At 43.2% G+C, this 26,993-nt stretch overlaps 1 protein-coding gene across 5 annotated transcripts in view; it reads left to right on the top strand.

Moving 5' to 3' along the window:
- The window catches only part of CHL1 (cell adhesion molecule L1 like), a 134,769-nt gene that overhangs the window by 91,353 nt on the left and 16,423 nt on the right, over window positions 1-26,993 (top strand). For all 5 annotated transcript variants that reach the window (XM_029958244.1, XM_029958242.1, XM_029958243.1 and 2 more), the window contains 15 exons: window positions 1,013-1,133; window positions 4,322-4,506; window positions 10,452-10,583; window positions 11,356-11,493; window positions 12,139-12,250; window positions 13,109-13,275; window positions 14,855-15,020; window positions 16,278-16,402; window positions 19,411-19,512; window positions 19,718-19,915; window positions 21,103-21,173; window positions 23,734-23,956; window positions 25,209-25,324; window positions 25,479-25,683; window positions 25,914-26,036. In XM_029958244.1, the coding sequence (XP_029814104.1) occupies window positions 1,013-1,133; window positions 4,322-4,506; window positions 10,452-10,583; window positions 11,356-11,493; window positions 12,139-12,250; window positions 13,109-13,275; window positions 14,855-15,020; window positions 16,278-16,402; window positions 19,411-19,512; window positions 19,718-19,915; window positions 21,103-21,173; window positions 23,734-23,956; window positions 25,209-25,324; window positions 25,479-25,683; window positions 25,914-26,036 (2,184 nt within the window). The remainder of the gene's footprint in view (window positions 1-1,012; window positions 1,134-4,321; window positions 4,507-10,451; window positions 10,584-11,355; window positions 11,494-12,138; window positions 12,251-13,108; window positions 13,276-14,854; window positions 15,021-16,277; window positions 16,403-19,410; window positions 19,513-19,717; window positions 19,916-21,102; window positions 21,174-23,733; window positions 23,957-25,208; window positions 25,325-25,478; window positions 25,684-25,913; window positions 26,037-26,993) is intronic.

Raw genomic sequence — 26,993 nt, 5'->3', positions numbered from 1 at the left:
GAAGGGTTTTTGGGATGGATGATTTGGAGCACTCATCAGGCCTCAAGCCTTTGCCTGTGGAGGCTGAGCCCTGTGAGCAGAGCAAGCAGGTCTTGGGAGGTGTGACAGACACTCCAACCCAGCTTTTCCCTCGGAGGGATATCCGAACTCCTGCTGGGAAGGGGCACTGCCTGCCTTTGGAAGCAGGAGGTGGAGGCAGATGGGAAATGTGTGAGCATATCCAGAGGGTTCTGCTGCAGCTCAGAGCACTTGTGACACAGATTTGTAGAGATACAAAGCAAGGGGAGGAAGAAATGAAAAATTTGAAAATGGTTCAGGGAGATATATGTGGTCTTTTACCAAATCATCCATAACTGACTATTTTTGAAGAACTAGGACCATTTGGGGACTTATTCATTACTGTACTAATTGTGATGAGAGTGATAACTGGGCAGGCATTGAACTCTCTCTGTGTTTCATCATGAAACTCTTGTTTGGCAGCCTGGAACAAATGGGCCGTTGCAATCAAATACAAGTCAATCTTGTTTTATTATTTTAACAGTCTTCCCTACAAATTGTATCTCCATTACTGTAGATTTAATAATTGTAGCAAGAAGAGCAATTCTGTGCAATATTCAAGTCAGGAGAGATGGGGTTTCATCTGAGGTTTAAAACATAATAAAGTCAGTGCAGAAGAAAGGTCTTAAGAAAAATGGTGTGGACCAGAAGCTTAGCAATTGAGAGCACCAGTGTACTGGATGAGGTGAATGATAGGAAGGGCCAGTGCTTGGAAAACAGGACATAAAACTGTAGGAAAAGGGGTTTCTCCAGTACTACTGCCTGTTGATATCACTGTACTTGTCTCCTGACTCTTATCAGGAGAAATAAGTGTCCTGGATTAGCCTCAAACTGTATAAATAAAAAAGAAAACGTTCAAATCGATGTCTGAAACCTTCTGACAGCAATGATGTTTGGGGTATTACTGAGGGCCCTAAGAGTTCATGTCTAACTTCTACTTTATTTTATCTTTCAGCAAATTTTATCAAGGAAAGAAAACCCAAACTGCTGATCCCTCCTGAATCTGCTGGCAGTAGCTCATCAGTCACTGTCATCAAGGGAGGTGTCCTGCTCCTCGAATGTATTGCTGAAGGGCTGTGAGTAATGCACAATGCTGCACAACTTAATCACCTCTTGAGATAGAAATGAGCAGAGAAAAAGCTGTATTCCCAATTATACAACAGTTTGAAATTGAATTTCTATGCAGAGTTGTTTGTGAAGTTTGTGTGCTCCTTGTAAAGCAGCACAGGGCACATGCAACACTGGTTATTGCTATAGCTTGTAAACAAGTAATTAAAATCACATCATGGTAAGTATTGATTTTTTTTACTGTTATATTAAAAAAAGGCCCCTATTATTGAGCTTTTTTCAGTAGTACTACTTTTGAGATGTTGAGAAACTAAATAACATCAGCATCCACTTCAATACTCAACATTTTTTCAGCAAGATCTGATGTTTTTGAAAGCAAAGTGCTTGAGTGATGTGATACAAGATGTTCTTTAAGGAGTGGATGTGCCACTGAGTGAAACCAGTGGTCCATCTCGCCCAGTTGCAGCAGGAGATGCTGGTTCAGGTGTCCCTGTGAACCTCCCTGCTCGCTGTGGTCCATCCCCCAGCATCCAGAATTCCCATACAAAGGATGTTCTTTCCAGGATACTCTCACAGATGACAGTATGTCAAGGAACAAAGTCCCTGACTACGTAAAAATACAGTAAACCTGAATCAGCCTTATTGGTTTGATCCTGCTAAAACCAACAGTAATGGGCAAACCTCAAACTTGGTCCTAGTCTCAAGTTTTCCTGGGCCCATTCCTGTGTGTGTTGTGGTGCTTTGTGCTGCACAGACATCTCAAACTTGTTATTGCTGTCAGCATTTATCTTAGAAAGCTACTCAAAGGTTAGTTGTGGATCCAGGTGTAGGAAGTATGGAGCAATATCTGGAGGAGGAGATGTTCAGTGTAAAAATATATCACAGAATCATAGAATGGTTTGGGTTTGAAGGGACCTTAAGGCTCATCTCATTCCACCCCCCTGCCATGGGCACCTTTCACTATCCCAGGTTGCTCCAAGCCCTGTCCAACCTGGCCTTGGACACTTCCAGGGATGGGGCAGCCACAGCTTCTCTGGGCAACCTCTGCCAGGGCCTCCCCATCCTCACAGGTATGAATTTCTTCCTAAAATCCAACCTAAACCTACTCTCATTCAATTTGAAGCCATTCCCCCTTGTCCTGTCCCTCCAGGCTCTTGTAAATAGTGTCTCTTCCTTTCTCTTATAGGTTCCCTTAAGGTACTGGGAGGGTTAATATGGGGCAGGGTTAAAATAGATGGTATGTGATGGGAAATCAGGACAATTTTGTTGATTTTTGTAAATAACACAGGACAAAATGAGGGTAAGCAAAGAAAGGGAATGGCTAAATAAATGTTGAGTGCCATCCTCACAACTTAGCTGTGATTCCCTCTCCCAGAGCTGTCCCTGCTGCACTAACTCACACAGACAGAAACCCCAGTGCAGTTTTCCAATGTTTCCCATGTGCCTGTCCATGCAATAGTCGAGCTGCCACCAGAGAAACAGGTAAAGTGAAAATCTCTGCACCCACCAAACCCACAGTGAAAGCAAAGTCCCTTCTGGTTTGTTTGTGACAGAGCTTTGTGTCAAACAGAGCCTTAAATCACCCTCTCCTCGTGCTGTACAACAGAGGCAGAGCCTGCTTAGCACAGACATAACTCCTAATAAAGGCTCTGAAATTATATCCCCTCTCGAAAATTCTGGAGTCAGGATATTTATCTGCCTGAACAAACATGTTTAGGGTATTTTGTTTTTCCATAAGGGCTTGAAAGGGCATTGCTCATTTAGGCTGGCAGGGTTTTGCCTCTGCAGTTGGTTGGCATTCTTGAAGGAAGGTGAATTACTTGTCTCTGTTGGATTCACTCCAGGTATCTGCAGTAAGTTTTGGTTCCCTGTTGCAACACTTCCTTGTCTAATTCACTTCCCATCAAGCTAATTTGCCAACCCACAAACCTCCTCTAGTCCACAGCTATGAGTTTATAGGGTTTTCAAAGTATTGAATGGGCAAAGCACCTTGAAAATACTCCAATATGAATTTCAGGTGCAGAAGTTAATATCATACACAAGAAGAGAAAGCCAGAAAAGCTTGTTTAGTTGGCAAAAGGTAAAAAACAAATATATATATACAATTTTCACTCAAAAATATCCAGGAAACTCTTTTAAAAATTATTTTTTCAAACAAAAAGGTGGGTTTTTTCAAAGTAGCCCCTTTTGAAAGAATACAAAGTACTTCTTTATACTTCCATTGAAATCCTTCAAAAAATGCAATATTTAGAACAAAAAAAAAAGCTATTTTTATTTGCTAAAATTTCCCTTTTCAGCAGAAAAGTGACCAGCTTTGCCTATATCTCTGCCAATCCATCCCACCAAATGTCCCCAAACCATGGAAGCGGATAGACCGAGCCAGATTCCCAGCAACTAAGATCAGGGGCATCCAACTGCAAAATAAGGAATTAAGTACATTTCCAATCTGTCACTTTTTTTTGAAGACTTATATTCTGAGTAATGGCAGTGTCAGGAGGGCGTTGCCTCCGTGCAACCCCGAGGAGACACGAAGCCAGGCTTTGGGACAAGAGCGGGACAAGGACTCTGGCGGGAAATAATGGGATATTTGCAGTCAGTGCTCCTGGAAATCCGTAATTTCTGGGTGCCTGGGGCTCTGTGCAGCTCGTGCCAGGGCATCCAGCCACGGGAACAGATGGGCACGAGGGTGAGCAGACCTGACACTGCGTCCGTGCGGCGTGTGCGGTGTCGGGAATGCGGAGCCCAGCTGGGAATGCGCAGACGACGGGCTGGCCCCAATCCCTGTGTCACTGCTTTCTGAGGGTGGAAATAGTATTTCAGCCACCTCCAGTGGTTGGCCAGCAGGCAGGCAGTGAGTGAAGTCACTCTAATGAAGTCTTCACCTCCTTGTCTGTCCTCAGGTGCCCTTTTGGAGCGGGATGAGATGAGCTCCGGTCCCTCTCCCACAGTCCGTGCCAACACACACACAAGGAATGCAGCCTCGTGCTTTGTCCTGCTGAAGAACCCACTCACAGGGGTTCTCCAAATCAGGAAGCAGTACAGATTGGTTTTAGTCTATAATATAACCCTTAGTTAGCCCTGGAGTTTTAAAAAGGCTCAAAATCCTTTGACAAACCATGGTGTTAAGTCTCCAGCAGTGCTATAACAGGAAGCAGCTTCGTATACAACTAAAAATCTTCTTTTTTTTCTTTCTTAGCCCAACTCCTCATCTAAGCTGGGTCAAAGTCACTGGAAACATGCCCAAGGAGGAACCAGAAACAGAGAATTTTGGGAAGATCCTGAAGATAGATCAAGTGTCAGCAGCTGATGAGGGGACGTATCAGTGCACGGCGAGCAACCCCATGGGGAGGGCAAGGCACGAGTTCCACGTCCACGTGGAAGGTACACTTTACTGACCTTATTGATTTTGAACAGAGAGCTGGTGAAAGGGAAGGGAATAATAGTAATAATAACCTTTTCCATATAATTTTATGTTTATATAATAATAATGACCTTTGCTAATATAACTTGATGTCATGTGTGAATTGCACGTCACTATTTAATTTTTGATACCTAATTTAATTTTGATCTCTTAAATTTGGGAAGGTTGTAGAAAGTAGCAACTCTAAAAAAAAAATGTGTATATATATATATATACATATATATAAATAATGTATCTTTTTTCCTGAACCATGAAGGCCTTACAAAGTGGTGAACAGGAGTACAAATATGTGAGCAGATTCAATACTCTAAAGATGTGAGTTAGTCAAGCAGAGATATTGATGAAATGTCTTGTATTAATCTGAGTGTCAGACAAAAAGATCTAATTATTCCCCTTGCCCTTAAAGACTGTGAAAATGGCTACTCTGGGCTGGATCAGAGGGACATTTAGCTCAGTTCTCTTTCTTTGGCTTCCTCCAAAGTGAGTTCCTAGGAAGAGCTGTAAAAATGCAGTGAGCAGACATGGTATCAGCCCTCTCCTCCCCTCCTTCCCATGCTCTCTTGCTGTGAATTTGTATAGAGACAACCTGAGCCAAGAGTGGTTTCTATAATCCTTGAAAAGTATCATAAAATTTGTGAAACAAAGTAAAAAAAAATTATTTTTTACTAATTGTGAACCAAATCATTTAGGTTGGAAAAGACCTCTAAGATCACGGAGTCCAACCTGTGAACAATCCACCACCTCCTAAACATCTTTAAAAAATTGAAATATGATGCTTTTTGTCATCTCACTGAGTATCCAAGGCCTGTTCCCACCCCACCTGCATGCTTGGAAGGGTGACCAATACTAGCAGCATTCATAAATAGTTTTAGGGTTCCCCTTGTGCTCGTCATACCCTTGTGTGAGGGGTGGTGAGTCCCTGTGCATGATCACACACAGGTCTGGTGGCTGATCCAGGTGGTGGCTGCTTGTGCTTGTGCAAAACAGAGAACCTGCTGTGTTTGTGCAAGGTTTGGTCGTCATTTATTTCTGGTGCTCAAGAAGATGGTAGATTAAAAAAGCCAGCCAAGATCCCTTCATCCCAGGCATCTTGCAGAGTGCAGATAGAGGTGTGTGGATCTATCCCCTTTCCTCCTTCTCCCCAGACTCTGAAGGTGTGAGCCCTTCACACAAGGCAGGTGTAGATGCTCTTTCCCAGGAGCCAAGCAGAGCTCTGATGAGACTTGGAAAAGATAAGCAAGACCTGCAGAACCCTCCCTGCCACTGCAGCTTCTGCCCAGGAATAGCTACAGAATGAGAATCCTGAAGCACAGCTGAAAAACTCCCTGAAAACATTTTACTGGTGAGAAATGTTCCATCCTCTGCCATGCAGAGTCAAAAAATAAAATAAATCACCGGCAGGATTATCTGGCAGAGTCTGCCAACAGCTTCATTTTCATCTGGGCTTCTTCTCACTCCTTGGTCACAAGGAGTCACAATGATGGGAGGAAAGGCACTTTCAACCCCTGCTCTGTATTTACTCATCAGCTGAGGAGAAGCCTTTTCTCCCAGGGTGTGATGAATCATCCCCATCCACTTGACACAACCTCGTGCCTCACAGTCTTCTTTCCCTCTCTGGAAGTGTGGCAGAGGGGGATACCAGGGCATGGCAAGTTTTCAGCTGTGATGGAGGGGAAGTGCTGACTCCCAGAAATCATTCCAGATGGTTTGGAGCATCTCTGCTGTAGCTGAATATTTTAACAATCTGGCGATGATTTTCTCGGCTGTAAAAAAATCGATTCCTTCAAAGAAATTGCAGGAGCTGCAAAAACTAAAATACCAGAGAAATAACATTAATTTAGCAGTTTAGGATTTTGACCTCCATCTCTCCCAGTCTGTAGAGGAAGGAAAACTTTCTGGCAAATTTTTATTAACAAACAAGTACTTTAAAAAAGTAAAAGAAGGAAATAATCCCACTCCAGCCATTGCTGTTAAATTCATTTTCCATGTGTGTAACTAATGATGACTACTGTCACCTGCAGGAATTCTTCCTATTAGGAGTCACCTCACATCCAAGGTATCAAGGTAAAAATGAGCCCAAACATTGTTGTCTTCTCCAATTTCTAACCAGCAAATGTTGCTGTCATTAATCAGAGATGGACACGTTCATCATTCTTGCAGGAGCTCCTGTGAGCACACTCAAGGGCAGATCCTGAGCTCTGGAGTTGAGCATTAATTTCAGTTGGCTTCAGGGAGGTTGTGCTGACTTAGGGCTTCCTCACATCTGACAGGCTCCTCTCGAAGGGAAAAGAAAATTAAACATGGGAGAAAAATTATCTGTTATTAACCACCAACCATCCTCAGTCTAGTGCTGGTGTGTAAATCAGGATTTACTGCCATGTTTTTTGTTCTTCTTTCTGGCATTTGAGGATCTCAAACCAGTGCCCTATCTTTCTAAATAACAATTTTACTGATATTTGCATGCAGCCCACTTACTAATCCTACTGAGTCTGGGAGCAAAGATTCAGGTAATTATTACCAAGCATATGGAAATATTCAGCAAGCAAATTGCTTGACTCTTTGAGCATTTTAATCTCTCTTTGCAAGGGAAGCTGTAACCTGGAACATCAGAGCAGGCACAAAACCCCCACTGTTGTTATTAGAATGAGAGACAATTATTTGAAAAAAAAAAAAGCAAAGCAAGCCCACAAATTGTTTTGACTTCAAATGTTTGTTTGGTTATTGTTTCTAGTCCACCAAACCCAAAAGCAAATGTACATATAACCTCAAAATCTTGCAGTATCATAATGTCTGAGCTAATATTACCTTGATCTCGATTGAGGCTCCTAGATGGTGTTTAATAGAAATAATTATTACAATATAATGCTTATTTTAGTAATGATACAATAGGTAAGGGCCTTTGCAGTTATGTCTTGCAATAGTACTTGTCTCTAGTACTCAGCTAGAGAAAAAGAAAATAGATGAAACTAATGTGAGGCAGAACCAGGACTGGGTGTTTTAATTGGGTTCAAATTGTATTTCTGTGTTTCACTGGAAAACTGCTCCAACAGGATGCAGAGCCCAGGGTGGTACCTGCAGCTGAAGGTGCTGTTGATGCCCCCAAAGTGGGATGGATTGCCAGCTTTTGGGAAGATGTGAGGAGAATTTGAAAGGATCTTGACAAATTGGGAGAGTGGTCTGGAATAAGAAGGATGGGCTTCAGTGAGCACAAGTGCAGAGCAATTCTCCCCGGGCAGCACTAACTGGCTTCATCAGCACAGGGTGGGAAATGTCTGGTTAGGCTGGTTGGGAGGAGGTGCTGGATGGAGAGCTGAACATGGCTGGGAAATGTTAGTCTGGCAGAAAAGGCAAAAATCATCCTGGAAAGTATGAGGAAAAGTGTTGTTGTAAGAAAAACTACTGAGAACTGATAAGGCCTCACCTAATGTAAGGAACTCTACATCATGGACTCCATCAAGGCTGGGGTTAACTGAGGCAGTTCAGGAGAAGGCAGCAAGAACCCACACAGAACCCAAAATCATGGCATTTGAGGAAAAAAACCAGATATGTTTAATTTGGTAAAAAAATAAATCTGGGGAGTGCATAAGAGCATTCAGATGAATAGAAGTTTCTTCACAAAGTTTCCTGGGGATGATGTAAGATGCAATATGTTAAACTGCAGCAAGGCAGATGTTGGTTAGATGTTCCAAATTTGTTCTGGTCCTGAGGAAAAGCACAGTGCTGCCACAGCATGGGAGGCTGAGGGGAAGGTCTGGATCCATTTGGGTGTTTTAGATGTAGATGATCCTGCTCTGTTGCAGTAGGATGGACTAAATGCCCATTTTAGATCCCTTTCATGTTTGAACCTGTCAGTATTTTCTATAAAGACATAAATCCCTAAATCAGGAGGCTCACTTTGATAACACTCACCAAGAAAATGCAGGAAATATTTGCCACTCCCTGTTGCTCACACAGATTAACTCTTTGACTCTTCAACCACTGGATTTTGTAGTTGCTAAAAATACGTGTATATTTTGTTATTCTTATACTTTGTATACTTTTAAGTAGTGCAGCATATCTGCCACATGGAAAAGAGGTTCTTCAGCCTTTCTGTGAAATTCCATTTCATACTTGGCAAAATCTCATTGCCTTTGACTTCACAGCTGCATCACATCCTTGGGGCACCCACAGCAATTCCCATGCTGAGAAAGGAAAGAGAGGCATCATGTGCATGCACAGATGGAAATAGGAAGGGATCCATCAGGTGGTTTGTATTCAGGCTGTGCTTGGTGTCCCCTCCTCCAAAACATGGAAATATCCCGACTCAAGTACTGAATTTGTGGCAGATTTAGAGGAAAAATTCCAAACCAACACTTTAATCAGGACTGCCACAAACCTTTTCACCTCCATGCCTTTAACCTGTCTTTTCCTGAGGAAAGCCTGATGTATGTGAGGGAGAGAAGGAAAAAGATCTGCAAGACCAAAGCGTTCTGTTGTTTGCAGAGTTTTTTTCCTGGAGTCAAATACCAGGAAGCAAAACAAATGTGGTCGTGTCACTCTGGGTGTGAGGAAGGTAAGAAACCTGTCCTGTGTGAAGGAAATGGGAAGATCTTATCACTGTAGATAAGCTTCAGTATCTTGGATTTTACTTCAGTCTTTATATGTTGATGAACAATGTCTCTTCACATGGAAATGCTGGACTGGGTGTGGAAGTGTATCCTTACACTTCAGAGGTGGTTTTTTAATATCTTTGTGAATATGAGCAGTGATGCTTTGTCTTAGCATATCACACTGATAACATCTGGAGTTGTATTACCAGGCAACAGCTCTGCTCATCTTCAAAGTGTTTTCTGAGCATTAGCTAACAGATCCAAGTGTTTCCCAGGCATTAGCTCACCCGTTTCAAATAGGGAAAGAGGTGCCATGGCCTGCCAAGCACATGTAGAAGAGGTAGTGTCAGGTCTGGTATTAAAATCTGGAAGTTTCTTGCTTTTCAGGGGGAGGTAATGGTGAATTCAAGGTTGTGTTTTGGACTGAGGCTGCCCACTGAAGTGTAGGCAGGCTCAGGGACCTGCATTCAGATAAAGGCTCTTTTTCTGCCTTTCAGTTCCCTTCCCTCCCTTATGGATCTGTTTTTCCGACGAGGTTTGGGTACCTGGAGCTCATGGGCTGCTCTGCAGGGTGGAGGGTTTCCTCGGAGCCCCCCGGTTTGCCTGGCAGTGCTGGGAAAGGAGAGCACAGGGAGTGCAGCAGCACACACGGCTGCTCCTCTACCACCACCCTGTGGGCAACATTTCTGCACCCAAACCTTCTCTCATCCTCAGAACGAGAGAATGTTTCATCATTCCTAAATATGCTTCGGGTCAGCCTCTGGTCTGAATAGAGGATGGGAAAACAGGATATTGAAGTGACAATGCACAGCACAGGTGGAGGAGCAGGTGAAGGTGCTGAATCCTGTCGTGGAACTCCTTCCACTTCTGGGCGAGGCAGTGGGAGCCACTTTCTCGTGCCTAGAGAGGGGCATTTGAGCTGGATGGGTATTTGCATCTTGTTTGCGTTGCTGAAACAGTCTCAGCTCGTTTCCCAGCCCACAGTCTCACAGCTGAGGGTCCTTGTGGAAACGCTGACCCATCCCGGTGTCCCTGCTTCCCAGCCTCTCACCTCCCATTTGCATTTGTTTTCCACTCGGATAAACACTGCCCGTTTCTACACCCTCCCTGACACTCACAGAGTCTGAAGGACAGAACTGATGCGTGCTGATGCTAATTTTACCTTTCCTGACATCGCTTTGCATTGAATCCAATTCAGCTGCAGGACGGGCTGCCAAAGTGTTGGCAGCGTTTGCCATCTCCTGGAGGACCGCGGCAACAGCAGGTCAGACTCCCGTGGCTGTGACACTGATCCCTGCTCTGTCCCCTCTTTCCAGAGCCTCCCCAGTGGCTGAAGAAGCCCGAAGGTGGTGTCTACAGCGTGGGAACGAACCTCGTGCTGCTGTGTGAGGCTATTGGCAACCCGGAGCCGAGCATCCAGTGGAAACTCAACGGGATGCCCATCGACAGTACGTGCAAATCCAACGTGGGGCTGGCCAGGGGCTGGCTGGGTGACATGAGCCTGTGTGGAACCCACTTAGAGGGAACCCACAAATCCCAACACACTGGATGATGTCTGATTCGAATCTATTTAGATATTAATTAATATTTATTTACTTAAGAAGCTAATATTTAAATGTGATCTTGAAGGGAAGATCAGCGCGGTGTGGAGCAGTGGCTCATGAGAGGTGCTGCCTCTGCCTCACCCCAAAATCTTTTGGGGGATCTGGGACAGCTTATGTTCATTGAGGGTTCCTCCTCTTTCTTTGTGCTTCTGAATGAGCCCAAGTGGCTGTGGAGCACAGACCCTGCTCCCTGGTGTAGCAGTATTATTACTCCTGGGGTAGCAGTATTGTTACTACCATTTTAAAAAGTCTGATTGGGGATTTTACTGGAAATTGGTGCTCTGGAGCACTTTCTTCAGGGCTGCTGGCAAAGGCAGTGCTCTGCAACTCGCTCTCTGGCTGTTGAATAAGGTCCTGGTTTGATCCCTTTATTTCACAGAATATTCTGAGTTGGAAGAGACCCACGAGGATCATCAAGTCCAAGTGAAGTCTTAAGTGGAGGGCCCATACAGGGATCAAACCCACAGCCTTGGTGTTAGTAGCACTGTGCTCTAACCAGTCTCAGGCTTATCCTGAAGATGTGCTTTGCCTTTGGCTTTCAAGCAGTGAGGAGGGACTGTGAACTCCACAGTCATGGTGTTTTCTCCAGCTCCTGACATAATTTGGGTCTTTCCAGGCAGGGCCTTCAGAGGGAGGATCTCCACCCGGGAGATCAGCCTGACCAACCTGCAGCTGCAGGACAGTGCCGTGTTCCAGTGTGAGGCCACCAACAAGCACGGCACCATCCTGGCCAGTGCCAACGTGAACGTCCTCAGTGAGTGCCCCTTTCCTCTTCATGGCAAGAGATCTGGCAACCCCAGCGTCCCATTCTCATGCCTGAATCCTCAGGAACAGCTTGGAGCTTGTAACCATGTCACAGTTCCTTGCACTGCCCCCAGATTCTAAGAATTACTTTATCCAAGTTAATGCAACAAGTGTTACAATGAGCAATATTATATTAGCAGAGACACTTATGAGCTTCGATATACTCTTTAGTTTAAAAACATGCTTGGGCTTAAAAATTTTTGAATTCAAACCACTGGGGGCTGAATTGTGACCACAATTCTATTTTTGAATTATTAAGTGTACTGTTAATCTTTAATTTCAGTTGTGATTCCCAGACTGTTCTTCGAAGAAAGGGAGTGATGGGGATTTATTTAATACGAAACATCCCTAAAAGAAGCAGAACTGGGTCTGTTTTGTCTCATGGTGACATTTCAGACATTTCTGACATGTCCAGCAGGCAACTGGAAGCTTTGGAGAGCTCAGCTGCTCCGTGTAACTGGTTCCAAAAGGCAGGGAAATTCCCATGAAGTGCCTCAGCATTTGACCTTTGCTGGAAAAGTGGGTGATTCACAGACAATATTTATATTCCCAGCTGTGAAATCCAGTGCTTCTCACCTTGCATTCTCTTTTGCAGATATTGCTCCCTTAATCCTGACCTCAGATGGGGAAAACTATGCTACAGTGGTGGGTTACAGTGCCTTCCTGCACTGTGACATTTTTGCCTCACCTGCAGCAGATGTCAGATGGTAAGATACTGGGAAGTGATGTTTTCATGTGAAACGAGTTCATACAGGCTCACCAAACACTGACAAATCTGTTAGTTATTATTTCTATAGAAATTTGTAACAAAACTGTGTACAGATATAAGTTTTCTGTGTTCAAATACACTTTTAAGAACCCTGAGGAATTGGTTTATAAAAAGGGTGAGTGAAAGTCCTCAATACCTCTGTGAAACAAGTGCTGGGGTATTTGTTAAGCCAAGCCATGCTGTAACAGCCAAATCCTGCTGCTAATCCTTAGATTAATGTTGGCAACTTTTTAAGTTTGGGCACATTACTGAGGTGGAAACACAGTGACTTGCAGAACATATTTAGCTAGACATTGTTCCATAGGGTTGGAAATCACAGGATTGTCACAGCACTTGGCAGATGCAGTAAAATTGCAGATAGCAGCTGTAGATTAAAGATGGAGTAGTTTAAAGACCTTTTTAGATGCTCTCAGTGTGGTTTTGGTTTGCAGGACACTTGTCAGAGAATCACAGAATAGTTTGGGTTGGAAGGGAATTAAAGATCATCTCGTTCCATCCCTTGCCACAGGCAGGGACACCTTCCACTGGCCCAGGTTGCTCCAAGCCCTGTCCAACCCAGCCTTGGACACTCCCAGGGATGGGGCAGCCTCAGCTTCTCTGGGCAACCTGTGCCAGGGCCTCCCCACCCTCCCAGGGGGGAATTTCTTCCTAATACCTAATCTAGACCCTAACCATCACTTTAATTGCTCAGAGGCAGAGCTGAGACCCAAAATTCCCGTGTCCCCTGCAATAACTCTATGAAATAACAGTTCCTGCAGCCCTAGAAATAAACCAGCTCTATTGTTCTGATCTTCAGGACCAAGGACGACAGCATAGAGCCCCTCTCGACGTTCCGCTATGAGTTAAATAAGAATGGAACCCTGGAGATCAAAGACACAAAGAAGGAAGACTCAGGATCTTATGCTTGCTGGGCTGCAAATTCTGTTGGGAAAAGAGCAATCACTGCTAATTTGGATATAAGAGGTAAGGACTCACTCGTGAACAGAAAAACCTTTCACTACTGCTGAGGTTTTACATTTACAAATGTTCAGTGAATAAATAATTAGTAAATGTTCAGTCCAGGGTACAGATTTGTTCTGTGAATCTAGAAATTCTGGGTCCTGTGACCTGAAATTGCCATAGGTTTCATACACATGTGGCCTTTAATATTGTCCCCATGTTTCTGTTGGATTTTTCCATGCTCATACATGATGTCCACTTTCTTCTTGATGCTTGCAGAAGCTGCATAAGCCACCAAAAATTTGCAGTTTTCATCCTATGTCCATGAACTTCATTATTTTGAAAGGATTTTCCCTCCTTTTTGCCATGGGAGCTGTCACAGAGCAGGTTCTTGACTGACCCTTGGGAGTCCAGAGCCCTCCCTCTGCTCATGGCTTGGTGGGGTCCTTCTGAGCCAGACAGGGCTCCTGCTTGTCCCACAGCCTTGGGATTCCTCCTTCCTAAAGCCACTTCCCATCTCCTTCCCTAAAGACACTTCCCATCTCCTTCCCTAAAGCCATTTCCCATTTGTTGGTCAGAAGGAACATCCCAAAGTGAGTTAAATTCCACTGTGGACACCAAGCACGTGCAGCAGGATGAGTTGTGGGTGCTGCTGGTTTAAGGACTCTGCACTGGGCTTTTGCCTGTTTGTTGATAAATATTGGTAAATAAAGCAAAAAAAATATTACTGAAATGTGATTACTTATAAATTTTAGATCCATTCCTTGTGCTCTAGTTCTGTTTTAAGGGATTTATATGGTAGGTTGGCAGCAAACAGCTTCTGTTCAGTACACAGCGGGTTTTATACAAATTTACTTAGGATTTAGGTCTTGCCAATAAAAAAAACCCCTTAAATACTCAATTAGCAAAGTCCTCCAAAGGACTCTCCAATGCAGGGTTTGCTGTGACAAACTTGAGGAAAAAAACCCTCTCTTTTTGTATTCTAATTCCACCCACTCCCTTTGCTTTGTAAATTTTACAGTGCTAATAAACATGAAAATGTACAATGAAATTCTCACAGAGCAACGTTTCTCTGCAAATATAAATTCTGCTAAGTGCCTTCTCCTTACTTATTCATCTGTTTCTGCATTTGGATTACAGTCAATTAAAAGAACAAACTTGATTGCAATAATTTTTTCTCACTTGACTTTAATAAGCTTGTAATTTTTCTTGGATCATTGCCAAAGCTTATTTCAAATGGCAATTAGACATAAAAATCATATTCAAGCCTTTTTAATTTTTTTTTTATCATCCATTTCATGACAGTCTGCTAACAAGGATTTTCACCTGTGACTTTTTATTTTGTGGATTTTTTTCTCTTTTTTTTGGAGCTCTTTGGATTAGAGTGAACTGAAAAATGCTTCAAGATGAAAAATTAAATCCTGCCAAATATCTATTTCAAAACAAACCATCCTCCCCTTGAAATGTGTGTATACATAACAAAAAAAAAGAGACATGATTGTTGCTCCTAAGGTTGATTTTTACATATGAAGTGCGTGGTGAAAATTTGATATAACAGTAGCTCTCTCTCTCCTAATCAAAGTGTTTTTCTGTGATCAATCAGATGCTACAAAACTTGTTGTTACTCCCAAGAACCCCAGAGTGCTGAAATCACATTCAATTTTATTGAAATGTCAGGCTGAGTATGATTCCCACTTGAAACACAGTTTTAAATTATCCTGGAGGAAAGATGGAGATGAGCTGCCAGTCAACAGCACGGAAGGTGGCAGGTGAGTGGGGAGGGAACAAGGCTCTTCTCATCTCAGCTGGGTAATGGGATGTGGGGCTGCAACACGAGGTTCCTTAAACCAGGAGCCTTAATAGCTTGAAATGCAAATTCAGGGCTGCAAGAATTCTTCCTGTGGTGTGTGAATAGATCTGCATTTTATACATATATACATATAAATGCAACTGTAGGAGTTACCACGGATGGGAAGTGATTTGGGGGTTTATTAACTCTTTCATCATCACAACAGAATATAATGTTATACTTTACGGATATATCTATACAAAAATATATCTTTATATCTACCTATATCTGTATATTCATATGTATCTATTTCTATCTATCTGTCTATCTAATATATATCATTTATATATAATATAAATGTTGGTTCAACCCAAAAAGCCCCAAGGAAGTCAACTAGGGAGTTGTTTCTCCACTTCATTGGAATTATTATTTTTCTCTGGTTTACACCTCTTTGTCCAAAGCAAAGTCCTTGTAATGTTGAAGTAAATGGAAAACAGATTTCTGGGATTCTGCCTAAAATCCCACACATTAAAAGTGACGAGTTTGTCCTTTAGGACTTGCAAGCCCAGGCTGAGTTTTGTCCTATTTTTTGTGTTTCCGTTGTCCTCAAGGGGGCGGAGCTCACCCTTTATTCCATAGGAGGGGTCTCACAGTGGTTAATCAGGTGTCTTTATTAATTACCACAGCAGAGAGATGGTTTCCTAAACACTGCAGTGCTGGAGAGGTTGGAGATCCTGCTGAGCCCACGTAGGGTGGGGAGAGAGTGCCGGGAGAATTCCATGTCTGCCATGGAGCCCACTTGCCTGGGATAATGCCAACTTCCCCTGAGCATTGGACATTACACAAGTGGGTTGGGAATGCCCAGTTTTACTCAACCCTTCCAAAAATTCCAGCATAAAGCCCACATATTTGCCTCATTAATGACGTGCCAAAATCCCATGATTCAGACACTCACCCCGTGCATATCAATGGGGTTCTTTTCAGACCAGGATTGACACATCAACTTCCAGCCATGGAGGCTAAATTACTACAAAATACAAATAATAGTCCCCAGCACAGTGTATAATACAACTACAATTCTGTTTAAATTAATAGTCCTGATGTGCAATTATGTTATTCAGCATGTCCCGTCACCAAGTGTTTTTAGGAACAGTTTTTCAGAGAACAGTGGTGTCTGTCTGTCATATTTGTCTTACAGATTTTTTTTTCCATCCCTTGTTTTTCTTTGGCCCCTCAGGATGATTCTGGACAGGGACACACTGTTCATCTCCAGTGTGCTGCTGGAGGATCAAGGAGTTTACACGTGTGTGGGCAGCACTTCCCTGGACTCTGCCACGGCCGAGTCACGGCTGATTGTTCTTGGTAAGGGTTGATTTTCCTGCTGCTCAAACAGCTCCAAATGCCATTGCAGCACTTCTGCTTCTTTCCTTCTCTTGTCCAGTTCAGTTAGAAAGCCTCAATAACTCAATTTCACAACCTCTCAGTCCTTAACCCCAGCTCTGCTCTCCCTCTATCTCCGGGAATGCTGATGCTGACAAACTTTATTTATATTTAGTCTTTGTTATAGGAAGATGAGGCAGCATTTTTTTTCTCAGCTCAGGAGGCCCCCACAGTGGTTGTAGGGGGGCAACCCAGGTTGGAAGGTGTAACAGCGTATTAAGAATGGCTCTACTCTGCTTTGAAGTCCTTGCTCAGTCCTTCATCTCATTTTACTGGGAATCTGCACAAGAATTGAACTATTTTTTGAAGAAGAAGGACTTAAGGCCAGTATTTAGTTGTCCAGCTCCTCTGAAGATCAGTGGAAGTTAAGCACCTAAAAGGATTAATTATCTCTGTGAATCAGAACGTAAATTCTTGCCCAGTGGCAAAGAGCAAGTCCACAGCAGAGAAAAGCCTTGACCCTCTGGGTCTGAAACCTGACCTTGTGTGAACCTCCTTCCAACCTGCCTCCCTTCCTGAAGGGCCACTTGGAATTCAGGGGGTGAACTTGTGGAGTGCTGTGTATCCCATTGCACAGGTACCCAAGGGCATCACCCGATAACTAAAATTTAGTGGACGGTCTTGCATCATTTTAATCGCATTAATTCTTGCTCCATTTTACATTTTTATTTATTTCTGGCGGTGATTGCGACAAGAAATAAGTCAGTCTGACCTTCAGGATGTTTTTGCACTTTAAAGGCGTGATATTTTTCGGTAAATAGTAAATTAAGAAGATGCTGTGCACATTATTTATGGTACTGGCTTCTTCAGTGCTGTATAATTCAAAATGTTTGTAGGCTATTCGTTACATTACTTATGAAAATTTCATAAAGCACTTTATTCCTGTTTAAAAAGCTGGTTTGCAGAAGGAGAAAAACAGTTTTGTGCTCTTTTCTCCTTGTTTATTGTGTATGAGAAAGGTCTTGGTGGATTAACAATATCTGTTACTTTTCAAATGAAAAATTCAGGTTTCTTTTGCAAAGAAAGACTTGTGAGATGACTAAAGAACTAAATATGGCACAGATGGAGACATCAGAATATGGGCAACTAAGAGCAAAAGAAATATGCAGTTAGAATATTTTTAAATATTTGTTGTATATTTAATGAACAGGTAGAGGGCTGAGTATCTTTAAGATGCACAATCAGCATCTTTAAATTAATATACTGAATTTTAAATGGATATGCTCCAAGAATAGAACAGCAAAATTTCTGGAGGTTAAACTGTGCTTTCCTGATTTTTCCCAGGTATTACAGAAATAGGGGAAAGAAATGCAGAGAAAAGTAAAACAAACAAACAAAAATAAATTAAAAAAAAAAAGTTCTTAACTTAAAATATAAAGTTCTTAACTTTTTGATGTAGCCTGAGATAAACAAAGAATCATAGAGTTGTTTAGATTGAGAAAGACCTCAAAGACCATTGAGTCCAGATGTTAACCATGTCCACAAGTGCCACATCCACACATCTTTTGAAGATCACCAGACGTGGTGACTCCATCCCTTTGCAAAACAAGAAAACACAATATTGTTATTTTAATAACTCTGTACAAGCACAATGAATTTCTTTCACAATGACAGAGACAGTCTGTGGTTGAAGGAACTGGTTTTCCTGTAAGAAATGACATTGTCAGCCAAAAATTTAGTTGAGAATTGAGGTGGAGGCAGGTCAAAGACCAGAAGTTGTGCAATCACGTTTCCTTGGTCTGCACATTTTTTAGGTGTTGAAACACCAGCCCTGTGTTTCACTATTTTACATCACATTCCAGTTACCAAACTAATCCAAAACAATCAGACTGTCAGAGCAAACCATGGGGCAGACAAACATCTCTCAGTCTGAGACTGCTGGATTTGGGAATGGTCGTTCAATTACAAGAATTTTGGCAAAAGGAGGTGTTGGAGATGTGTGTTCTCCTTGCTGTATCCAAGGTCTGTGAGGGGGAGCAGCATCTTTTGGTCATTTTGGCACCCATGTCCCTATAAAGTGATCTCTGGCAGCAGATAGTTCTATGTTTGGGGTTTCTGTAGCCCCAAACTTGTCCTCAGGAGGTTCAGTACAGTTGTCACACCCACCACCACCTCTGCCTCTGATATATTCTCTGGACAGCATTAGTTGAGCTGGTAGGTAATTAATTTTCTTGTTTCTTATTAATATAGACCCCCATGGCTGGGATAATGAATGTTATCCCTTCACTCATACTGTAAAAGGCCAAGTTCAATAACTGTCAGAGCTGAGTCACCTTCTCCCACTCTGGTTTGCTCCAGAGGAAATCCAAGTGCTGCTGATAAAAGTTCCTGCTGAGAGCAGTGTCAATATCTATTAATGATTAAATAGATCTTGGTGTTGATTTGAAAAGAAAACTCTGTTGCTGCAAGCACAGTAATGAGAGTAGATGGGAATGAACTTGAGAAGGATATTGTGTTTATAAAGGAAAAATCAGGACCAGAATCCCAGAATGTGCTGAGTTGGGAAGGACCCACAAGGATCATCCAGTCCAACCCTCAGCTCTGCACAGGCCCATCCCCAAGAGTCCCACCCTGTGCCCCAGAGGATCATCCAAACCCTCCTGGAGCTCTGGCAGCCTTGGGGCTGTGCCCACTGCCCTGGGGAGCCTGGGCAGTGCCAACCACCCTCTGGGGGAAGAGCCTTCTTCTAATATCCAACCTAAACCTCCCCTGAGACAACTTCAAGCTGTTCCCTCAGGTCCTGAAGGTTCCACCTGGCTGTCTGTGATAAAAAAGATTTTCAAAAGCAGTTCCTGCTTTCCTCATTGTGTCCATTTTGAAATCAAAGGCTGTTTTACCACCACCTTCGCTGAACTCTCCAATCCTTTGGAAAATGATAAGAAAACAGAAGCAGCTTGCTGTGCTGCTGACACTTCTTTGTTCTTTCTCAGATGTTCCTGATCCACCAGAAGAGCTTCAGCTCTCTGAAAACCAGAACCGAAGCGTTCGACTGTCCTGGAGAGCTGGGTCCAGCCACAACAGCCCTGTCAATGGTAGGAAGGGATTTTTAGCATCCTCTTGTGCTGTTCCTCATTCTGGCACAGCGTGGCTGTTCAGAGAAACAAACCCTGCTCACAGCCCTCCTTAATCCATTTGACTATGACAGTCAATTTGTTTAGGTTGTTGCAAGACATTTCTAAGCTCTTCATACAAGTTCTGCCCTTTTTCTTCTCTTTTTTTGTTGCTTTTCCTGCCCAGAGTCCATCATAGAGTTTGAAGAGAACCGCTGGGAGCCGGGGAGGTGGCAGGAGCTCACCAGAATCCCAGGGGATGACACCACAGCCCTGCTGTCCCTGGCCCCCTACGTGAATTACCAGTTCCGTGTCGTGTCCGTGAACGCTGTGGGAAGGAGCCAGCCCAGCAAACCATCCCTGCGCTACTCAACACCCCCAGCTGGTAAAAACTCCTCTCTAATTTCCTGAATGTTACCATTTTTCGTGTTTTTTTTCGTGTTTTCTGTGCCCTCCTGTACTTCAGAGGGGTGAAGAAATCAAGGTCACTCGTGCTGCTCTCGGTGGCGGCTCAAAGGATTATTAGAAGTAGGTTATGTGGTGGGAAACACCCCCAGATGGTCCAGCGGCCTGAAATAACCCTCAGCATGTTTGGGGGGGCAGGTGACCACTTTCATTAACTTTATTAATGAAAGTAGCACGTTTTCAGGGAAATTAAATCAACTGGGGAACGTCTCATGACAAGCCATTGTCATACATCTTCTGCTATTTTATAAATGAGTGTTAATTAGATGGGAGCCATGCTGGGATGAATTCTTCAGTGACTGGTAAAAACAGAGTAGCCCAGCAGTTACACATTAAGTGTCCAGGCACAGTTTCAAGCATTTGGTGTGTAGTTAGAACAAATCTAAATGTTAATGACCCAACTTGCTGTGCTACATAAAATTCCAGAGGGTGCCAGAGGGAAGAGTCCAGGCTGCTGTGTTTTTCCTACCTCTAGCACCTCACTCTGCTGATTTTCCACCTTTAAAGCCCTTAGCAGCTCTTCATGGACAAGCTGCTGGAGAAGAGCTGTGTTTACAGGGAGCCTTTCAGCAGCACTGAGCTTGTCAAAACTCTCCATTCACAGAGCATTTCACTGTGGCAGAAAATGTTGTCTCCCTGCACGTCATTTTAGAGGCCAACCATTCAGCACAGCATTTGCACTCCTTGGCATTTCTCTTTTTTTTTTTTTATCCCCCTTTACTTTAATTTCAGGTCCTTCTTCATCTTTTCAGCTGTGTGTGTCCCACGAATGATGCACCTTCTGTTTGCTGTCCCCACAGGGAGAGAAATCTCGTCCTCACAATCCCCCTACATCTGGTGCTTTCCAATCCAAAAGTCACAGTTCCATGTTAGCTGGTGGCTCCAACCAACAGGGACACTTAGGAATCAAAACTGCATATACAATGTGTTTTGCTCACGTCAGCTCTGCTGATCCAACTAATTAATCTCACAAGTGTTTTTTTGTTTAGGTGTCTTTCCCTAAGAAAGACATAAGAAATGCTTTTCGATGCTTGTTTTGCATTTAAATACTAAATGCAAATAAACCCCAGGATATGCAAACTAACCTTGTCACCTGTGTGGTTCCAGCTCCAGACAAGAACCCAGAAAACATCCGAGTTGAGGCTTCTGAACCCAATGAAATGGTGATGAAATGGGAGGTAAGGAAAACGTGTCTGTAAATGCTACAATATTGGAAGCAGGTTCCATCTTCAAGCATCAGTTTCTAAAGCAGCATGGAATTTATCCTGCTATGTTGTTTCTTGTTGGAATATAATTACATTTAAAAAAAAATAGTGGGTCCCTTTATTCCCTTTAATGGACTTTGTCTCCCCTTCTCCTACCCCTGTTTTCTAGGAAATAGTAGCAAATTCTATAGGTGGAATCCTTTACTCTTCTGAAGCCAAAGGTAAATCTGTCACTGGCTTAAATGTGTTCTGGATTTTCTCCCCCAGCATCACTTTTGTTTCAAAAGACAGTTTTTTATGTCTAACTTCACCAGATATCAAAAAAATATAGAAGTCCTATAAAGCACCGTGAGAATCCCACAAAATTTGCTCGTCTGTGCTTCTGGTACACCAGAAAGTGCTTCAAATGACTGTGGTCTTACCCTGCTCTGCAGGAGGAGCAGCCAGGCCCAGGGAGGGGATGGGTGACTTGTGGCTTCTGCCCTTCCATCCTGGAGGTTAAAAAATGCCACAGATCCCTTGTCCAAGAGAATGAGCTTGAATTTTTACACCAAGAGCTACAGGATTGTGGGTGAAGCCCCAAAGCATATGATGTGCATCAAAGGAACTGTGTGAAAGTCTTGAGGATTTCCTGGGTTTCAAGCTTACAGGTTCTGTGCCAACAGTTGGGAGGGTTACATATGCCTTCATTTAACACAAATTTCCACAAGTTTGGAAGGAAGCATATCTTTGTTGTGGCTAGAATTACACACAATTTACATGAGATTTATTTTTCAATCTGCTGCTCCCAGTGGGGAACAATAAATGTCTCCCCAGTGTGAACTTCTGGTTTATGCTGTAATTGCATCCAAAAGGAGATGGTCCACTCTCCATTGGCTTGGATTTGAGTGGGATTTTTGCTGTGTGACACAGCCCAGGGTCAGGGAGGACAATCCCACCTCTCAGAAAAGGCTGGACTTGATGACCTTGGAGGTTTTTTCCAGCCTTAAGGATTCAGGGTGGTAATACCCAGTATTTTTACTGGGAAATGCTGGTATGACTTCATTGAACAGAAGCAAGTTCTGCTCCTCTCTGGGAAGCCTTTAATCACTGCTCAGACTGGGCAAAAGTGGAAGTGAAAGCTGAGACTGAAGGCAGAGAATGGGCTGGAAAGACTTTGTTAAATCTTGTTGAATCATTAAAATGCTGTAAACAGGATATTCATTTATTTATGGCGTTTCCTGTGTGCTTTTCTGAGGAACTGCTGGGCACTGAACATGCTATTTCTGACAGACAAAAACTGCAAAATGATGTTAATCTGCCTATTTTTGGATTAAGAGACCAGCTGAGCTTTAGTGACTAGATTTTCAGCCATGGATTTACGGCATTAAGGGAGATCAAAATATGAGTCAAGCAGTGCTTCAATTTAGCTCTAAACAAGAAGTAATATTTTAGTAGGAATTTTTTACTTCTTCAGCTTCTCTTGCAAATCCCATTCCCTGGGATCTTTGCCATGGAGGTGAATCTCACAGTGGTGCCTGTTAGAAAGCTGCCCAATCTACCAGCTCATTGGCCACAGTCATCCCAAAGGTCCCTCAGAGCAGAGCAGTGGGAATTTTTGCAGATCCTCCAGGTTGGGTGGATGAGGAGCATCAATGGGGCATCACTTTCTGCTGCTAACTGATGCCATTTCAACTTGGATACTGATTATTACATATTTATATATACCAGCTATTGTATATTTAATATTTACAACATGTAATTTAAATATCGTTAAAAATAGTCTATATGATGGGAAACACCCATAGCTGTTTTAATGAACTGAAATAACCCTCAGCATGTTTGGTGGGGCAGGTGACTGTTTAACTTTATTAATTCAAGTAGGACATTTTCAGAGAAATAAACCCAACTAAGAATGTCTCATGACAAGCCATTGCTATACATCCCCTAATATTTTATAAATTAATGTTAATTAGATGGGAACCATGCTGGGATGAATTCTTCAGCTGATGGGAAAAAACAGAGTAGCCCAACAGTTGCACATTAAATATCCAGGCACAGTTTCAAGCATTTGGTGTGCAGTCAGAACAAATCTAAATGTTAATGACCCAACTTGCTATGCTACATAAAATTCTAAGATAAAATGCAAATTTTATCTCTGTTAAAAGGCACACACAGCCGTGTGCCAAAACGTGCCGTTTAGTTGTGCTAAAGGCATGTGGTTTTACCTCACATGAGAAAACCTGTGGCTAAAGAAAACCTGATGTATGTAGGATGCAGAAATATGTCTACTAACAATTAATCTGGTTTTAGTCCAACTGTTTCTCTGCCTTTCACCCAAGTCAGTGTCATGATTTCTCTTGGAGTGGTGACATCGTTCTTCCAGTCGTCTCAAAATTAATGTGACAGCGAAAAGTTCAGGCTTTATTTTTTCTCCTTATTCTCTTCCAATGTGTAACACACTACACAAAATTATTCCCCCCCCTCCCCTCAGCTGCTGTTTCATGATTGCTGCAACAAAGGCAGACAAGATCTCTTTTAACTTCTCCCACAGCCATTGAAACCTGTGGAGAGGAACGGGCCAGGGCTGGAGTACAAAGTGAGCTGGAGGCAGCAGGGGGTCAGGACGGACTGGAACGAGGAGACGGTGAAGAAACACTCCCTGACTGTGAGAAACACTCCCACCTTCGTGCCTTATGAGATCAAAGTCCAGGCAGTCAATAATTTAGGAGCCGGCCCCGAACCAAACGTTACCATCGGATATTCGGGAGAGGACTGTGAGTAGGGGAGACTTTCATGTCAGAACACGCTGCATGGGGGATTCCTGGCATGCAAAACCATCAGATATGGAGGGAGGGATTAGGCAGCTCCCAGCCAAAACTGCTGAAATGCCAGTGCCCAGCATAAGAGGCTTCAGCAGACAGGGATACCACTGATGCTGGATGCCAGTTTGCTGGAGCGTGAGGGTTTTTTGGAGAGGTCACTTGTGCTTTCATTAATCTCAGCTGCTGCCTTAACCTGGGTACTTGTTTGAAGGCCACAGTCCATAAGAAGCCTATGAAGTGTAGCAGTCATGCTGTATTTGGGGGGAAAAAAAGTCTTTGGGTTCTCTGAGGCCCAACTCACCAGTTTAATGCTGTCAGAAGTTAAATACTCTGCTAATTGGGTACAAACTCTCAGGCACTGGGGGTTGTAAGTGAACTTACAGGTGATGCTGGGTGTTACCTTGTCCATTGAGTCCTTGAAGGATGTGTCATATTCTCCAGCCTGGGCTTCTGTCCAGTGGTTTTCCTTGACTCCCAGGTGGCACAACCCCTCTGTGTTTCACCAGCATGAGGTTTCAGTGCTGGAAATGGACTCGGTGCTGTTCAGACAGGAGAATTCCCACTGCACACCCACAGGTGGGAAGAAGGTTTGCTTGTGCATCATCTCTCCCCTTAGAGTCTATTTGGATAGTGAGAACAGGGGGAAAGAAACTCCACAGCGTGGTTATTTTCTTTGTCTGTCTGTGATGAGTCTTATTTTATATCCATCTCTGGAAAATATTCCTTTCAATTCAGTTGTCAATGGATCAAGGCCTCTTTTTTTTTTTTTTTCAGGCACTGTAATAGCTCTCTGTGTTGTTCAGTGATTAAAATCCAACTGTTTAATGAGCTTAGTTGTAAAATGAAATTGATTATAAAAAAAACTTCATGATTGCCTTCTTGAGCGCTGTGTTAATCATTTTTTTATTCTTCTCACTGCTGTAAGCATTGCTTGAAACAGGAAATCATAAATACTGGTGTAGAAATTCATATGTCCCAGTGCACCTGTATTCCAACCCTCAGCAGAAAACCCTGATATGGAAAAAATCATGTTTATTGGCCCATTTCACCCACTGGCTGCAGGTGGAATGGCTGTTTTCTTGCCTGCAGTAAGACTGCACGAACTGCCATGGTTTAAGCTGGAAAGCCAAGCCCTGGAGCTGTGAACACTGGGAATCTGGGCTCTTGGAAGGGTCTTTAATTCCTGGTACTTTTGTTTTTACAGTCCCAGATGCTGCTCCTTCGGGCGTGTCGGTGGATGTTGTGAACAGCACACTGGTCAAAGTCTTCTGGTTTGGAATACCAAGGGACAGAGTTCGTGGACATTTAAGAGGCTATAAGGTTAAAAGTTTCTCTTTAAATATTTCTATATAGTTGAATAAACTACTAAAGGAATCTCAGATCAAGGATGATTTGGAATCTCTCATTTTTGGGAAGGTGAGAGAAATTATTATCATTAACATGATTTGTTTTAGAAATCCCAATCTCCATGCAGGTCAGTTGGTGGAAAACAAAAAGCTTGCTGGATGGGAAGAGGCACCACCCAGAGAAACACTTCCTAACGTTTGTAGGAGACAGGAACTATGGGATGATTCCTGGCCTGGATCCCTTCAGTGAATTCCGCTTAACTGTCCTCGCTTACAACTCCCGAGGGGATGGCCCCGAGAGCTCCCCCATGGTGTTTGAAACTCCAGAAGGAGGTAAGACAAAATGGGGATGTGGGATGGAGGGACAGGAATTGAAGTTGTCCTTGCGACAAGGTGAGTTGATTTTCTTATCTAAAGTGATTGTAAAATCTCCGATATTCAATAAAACCCTTCACTAGAAAGGGGAGTTGTAGGTGTGGAGCTAAACTATATCCTCATTTGACAAGCATGTGGAGGACAGACCTGTTCAGTCCTCTCTGAAGGATAATCCCTGTATCTTCCAGTCCCTGAACAGCCACGTTTTCTGAGGATCCTGAACTTTGACAAGGACTCTGTCACTCTGTCATGGGGACTTCCCAGGAAAGCCAATGGCCACCTCACTGGCTACATTTTGCAATACCAGATAAGTACGTGCTCGGTTTCCTTGGAGTTTAGAATTGCAGCATGACCAGTTGAATTAAAACCACAGATGTGATGTGCACACAGGCTGCTAGAGGGCAGGCTGAAGTCAGCTTCCAGAGCTAAAAGTTTTCCAGGCACTTTTCCCATGTAAGCACACTTTATTGCCATGCCCTATCCCACACTGATGGGCTAATTCCATTATTTTGTGTTTGCAAATTATACTTTATGTAGCAGTTAATAAGACATGTGAATTGTAGGTGCATTTTACTGAAGTGAAACTCATTCAATGCAAAATAAATTGTAATGAGAGCACTTGTAAAGCCGCATTTATACAGATCTGCACGTGGTGTCAGTGAGCTTCTCCCCCCGTAAGGTGCCTCAGCAGAAACACAGACAAACCACCTGAGTCATGTTACTGAGTAATCACTGAGAAATAACCTAATTCCAGGGGTATTTCTTTCTATCTTGCCTTTGAAAGAGAGCAGAGAAACAGAGCAGACAACCTCAGGCAAGACCCAGTATTGGTCCCATAACAGCTGTGTGGTGTGGTGACGATTCTGGGTATTTTATATGTTGTTTGAGGATTAGACTGTGCCCTATTTACAAAACAGTAAAACCCCCTGTACTTTTTATTAATCTCTGTTGGTGGCAGAACTGCCCAGTTGCCTTTGCAAGGGGCTTGAGGTTGAATCTTCCCTTTGGTTTTGATCACTGTGGGCAGAGCGTGGATCTGTTTAATTATAGAAGCACAGAATGGGTCAGGTTGGAAGGGACCACAGTGGGTTATCTGGTCCAACTTCCCTGCTCAGACAGGGTTATCCCAGAGCACATGGCACAGGATTGTGTCCATGGCTCTGGAATATCTCCAGTGAGGGAAACTGCACACCCTCTCTGGTCTCTGTTTCAGAGCTCAGTCACCCAGAGAATAAAATTCTTCCTCATGCCCAGGTGGAACATCCTGG

The sequence above is a fragment of the Manacus vitellinus genome, unplaced genomic scaffold (genome assembly GCF_001715985.3).
Source record: "Manacus vitellinus isolate BGI_N305 unplaced genomic scaffold, ASM171598v3 scaffold_14_pilon, whole genome shotgun sequence".
Taxonomy (NCBI): domain Eukaryota; kingdom Metazoa; phylum Chordata; class Aves; order Passeriformes; family Pipridae; genus Manacus; species Manacus vitellinus.
The sequence above is the reverse complement of the archived record's forward strand: the minus strand, read 5'-3'. Positions and strand labels throughout refer to the sequence as shown.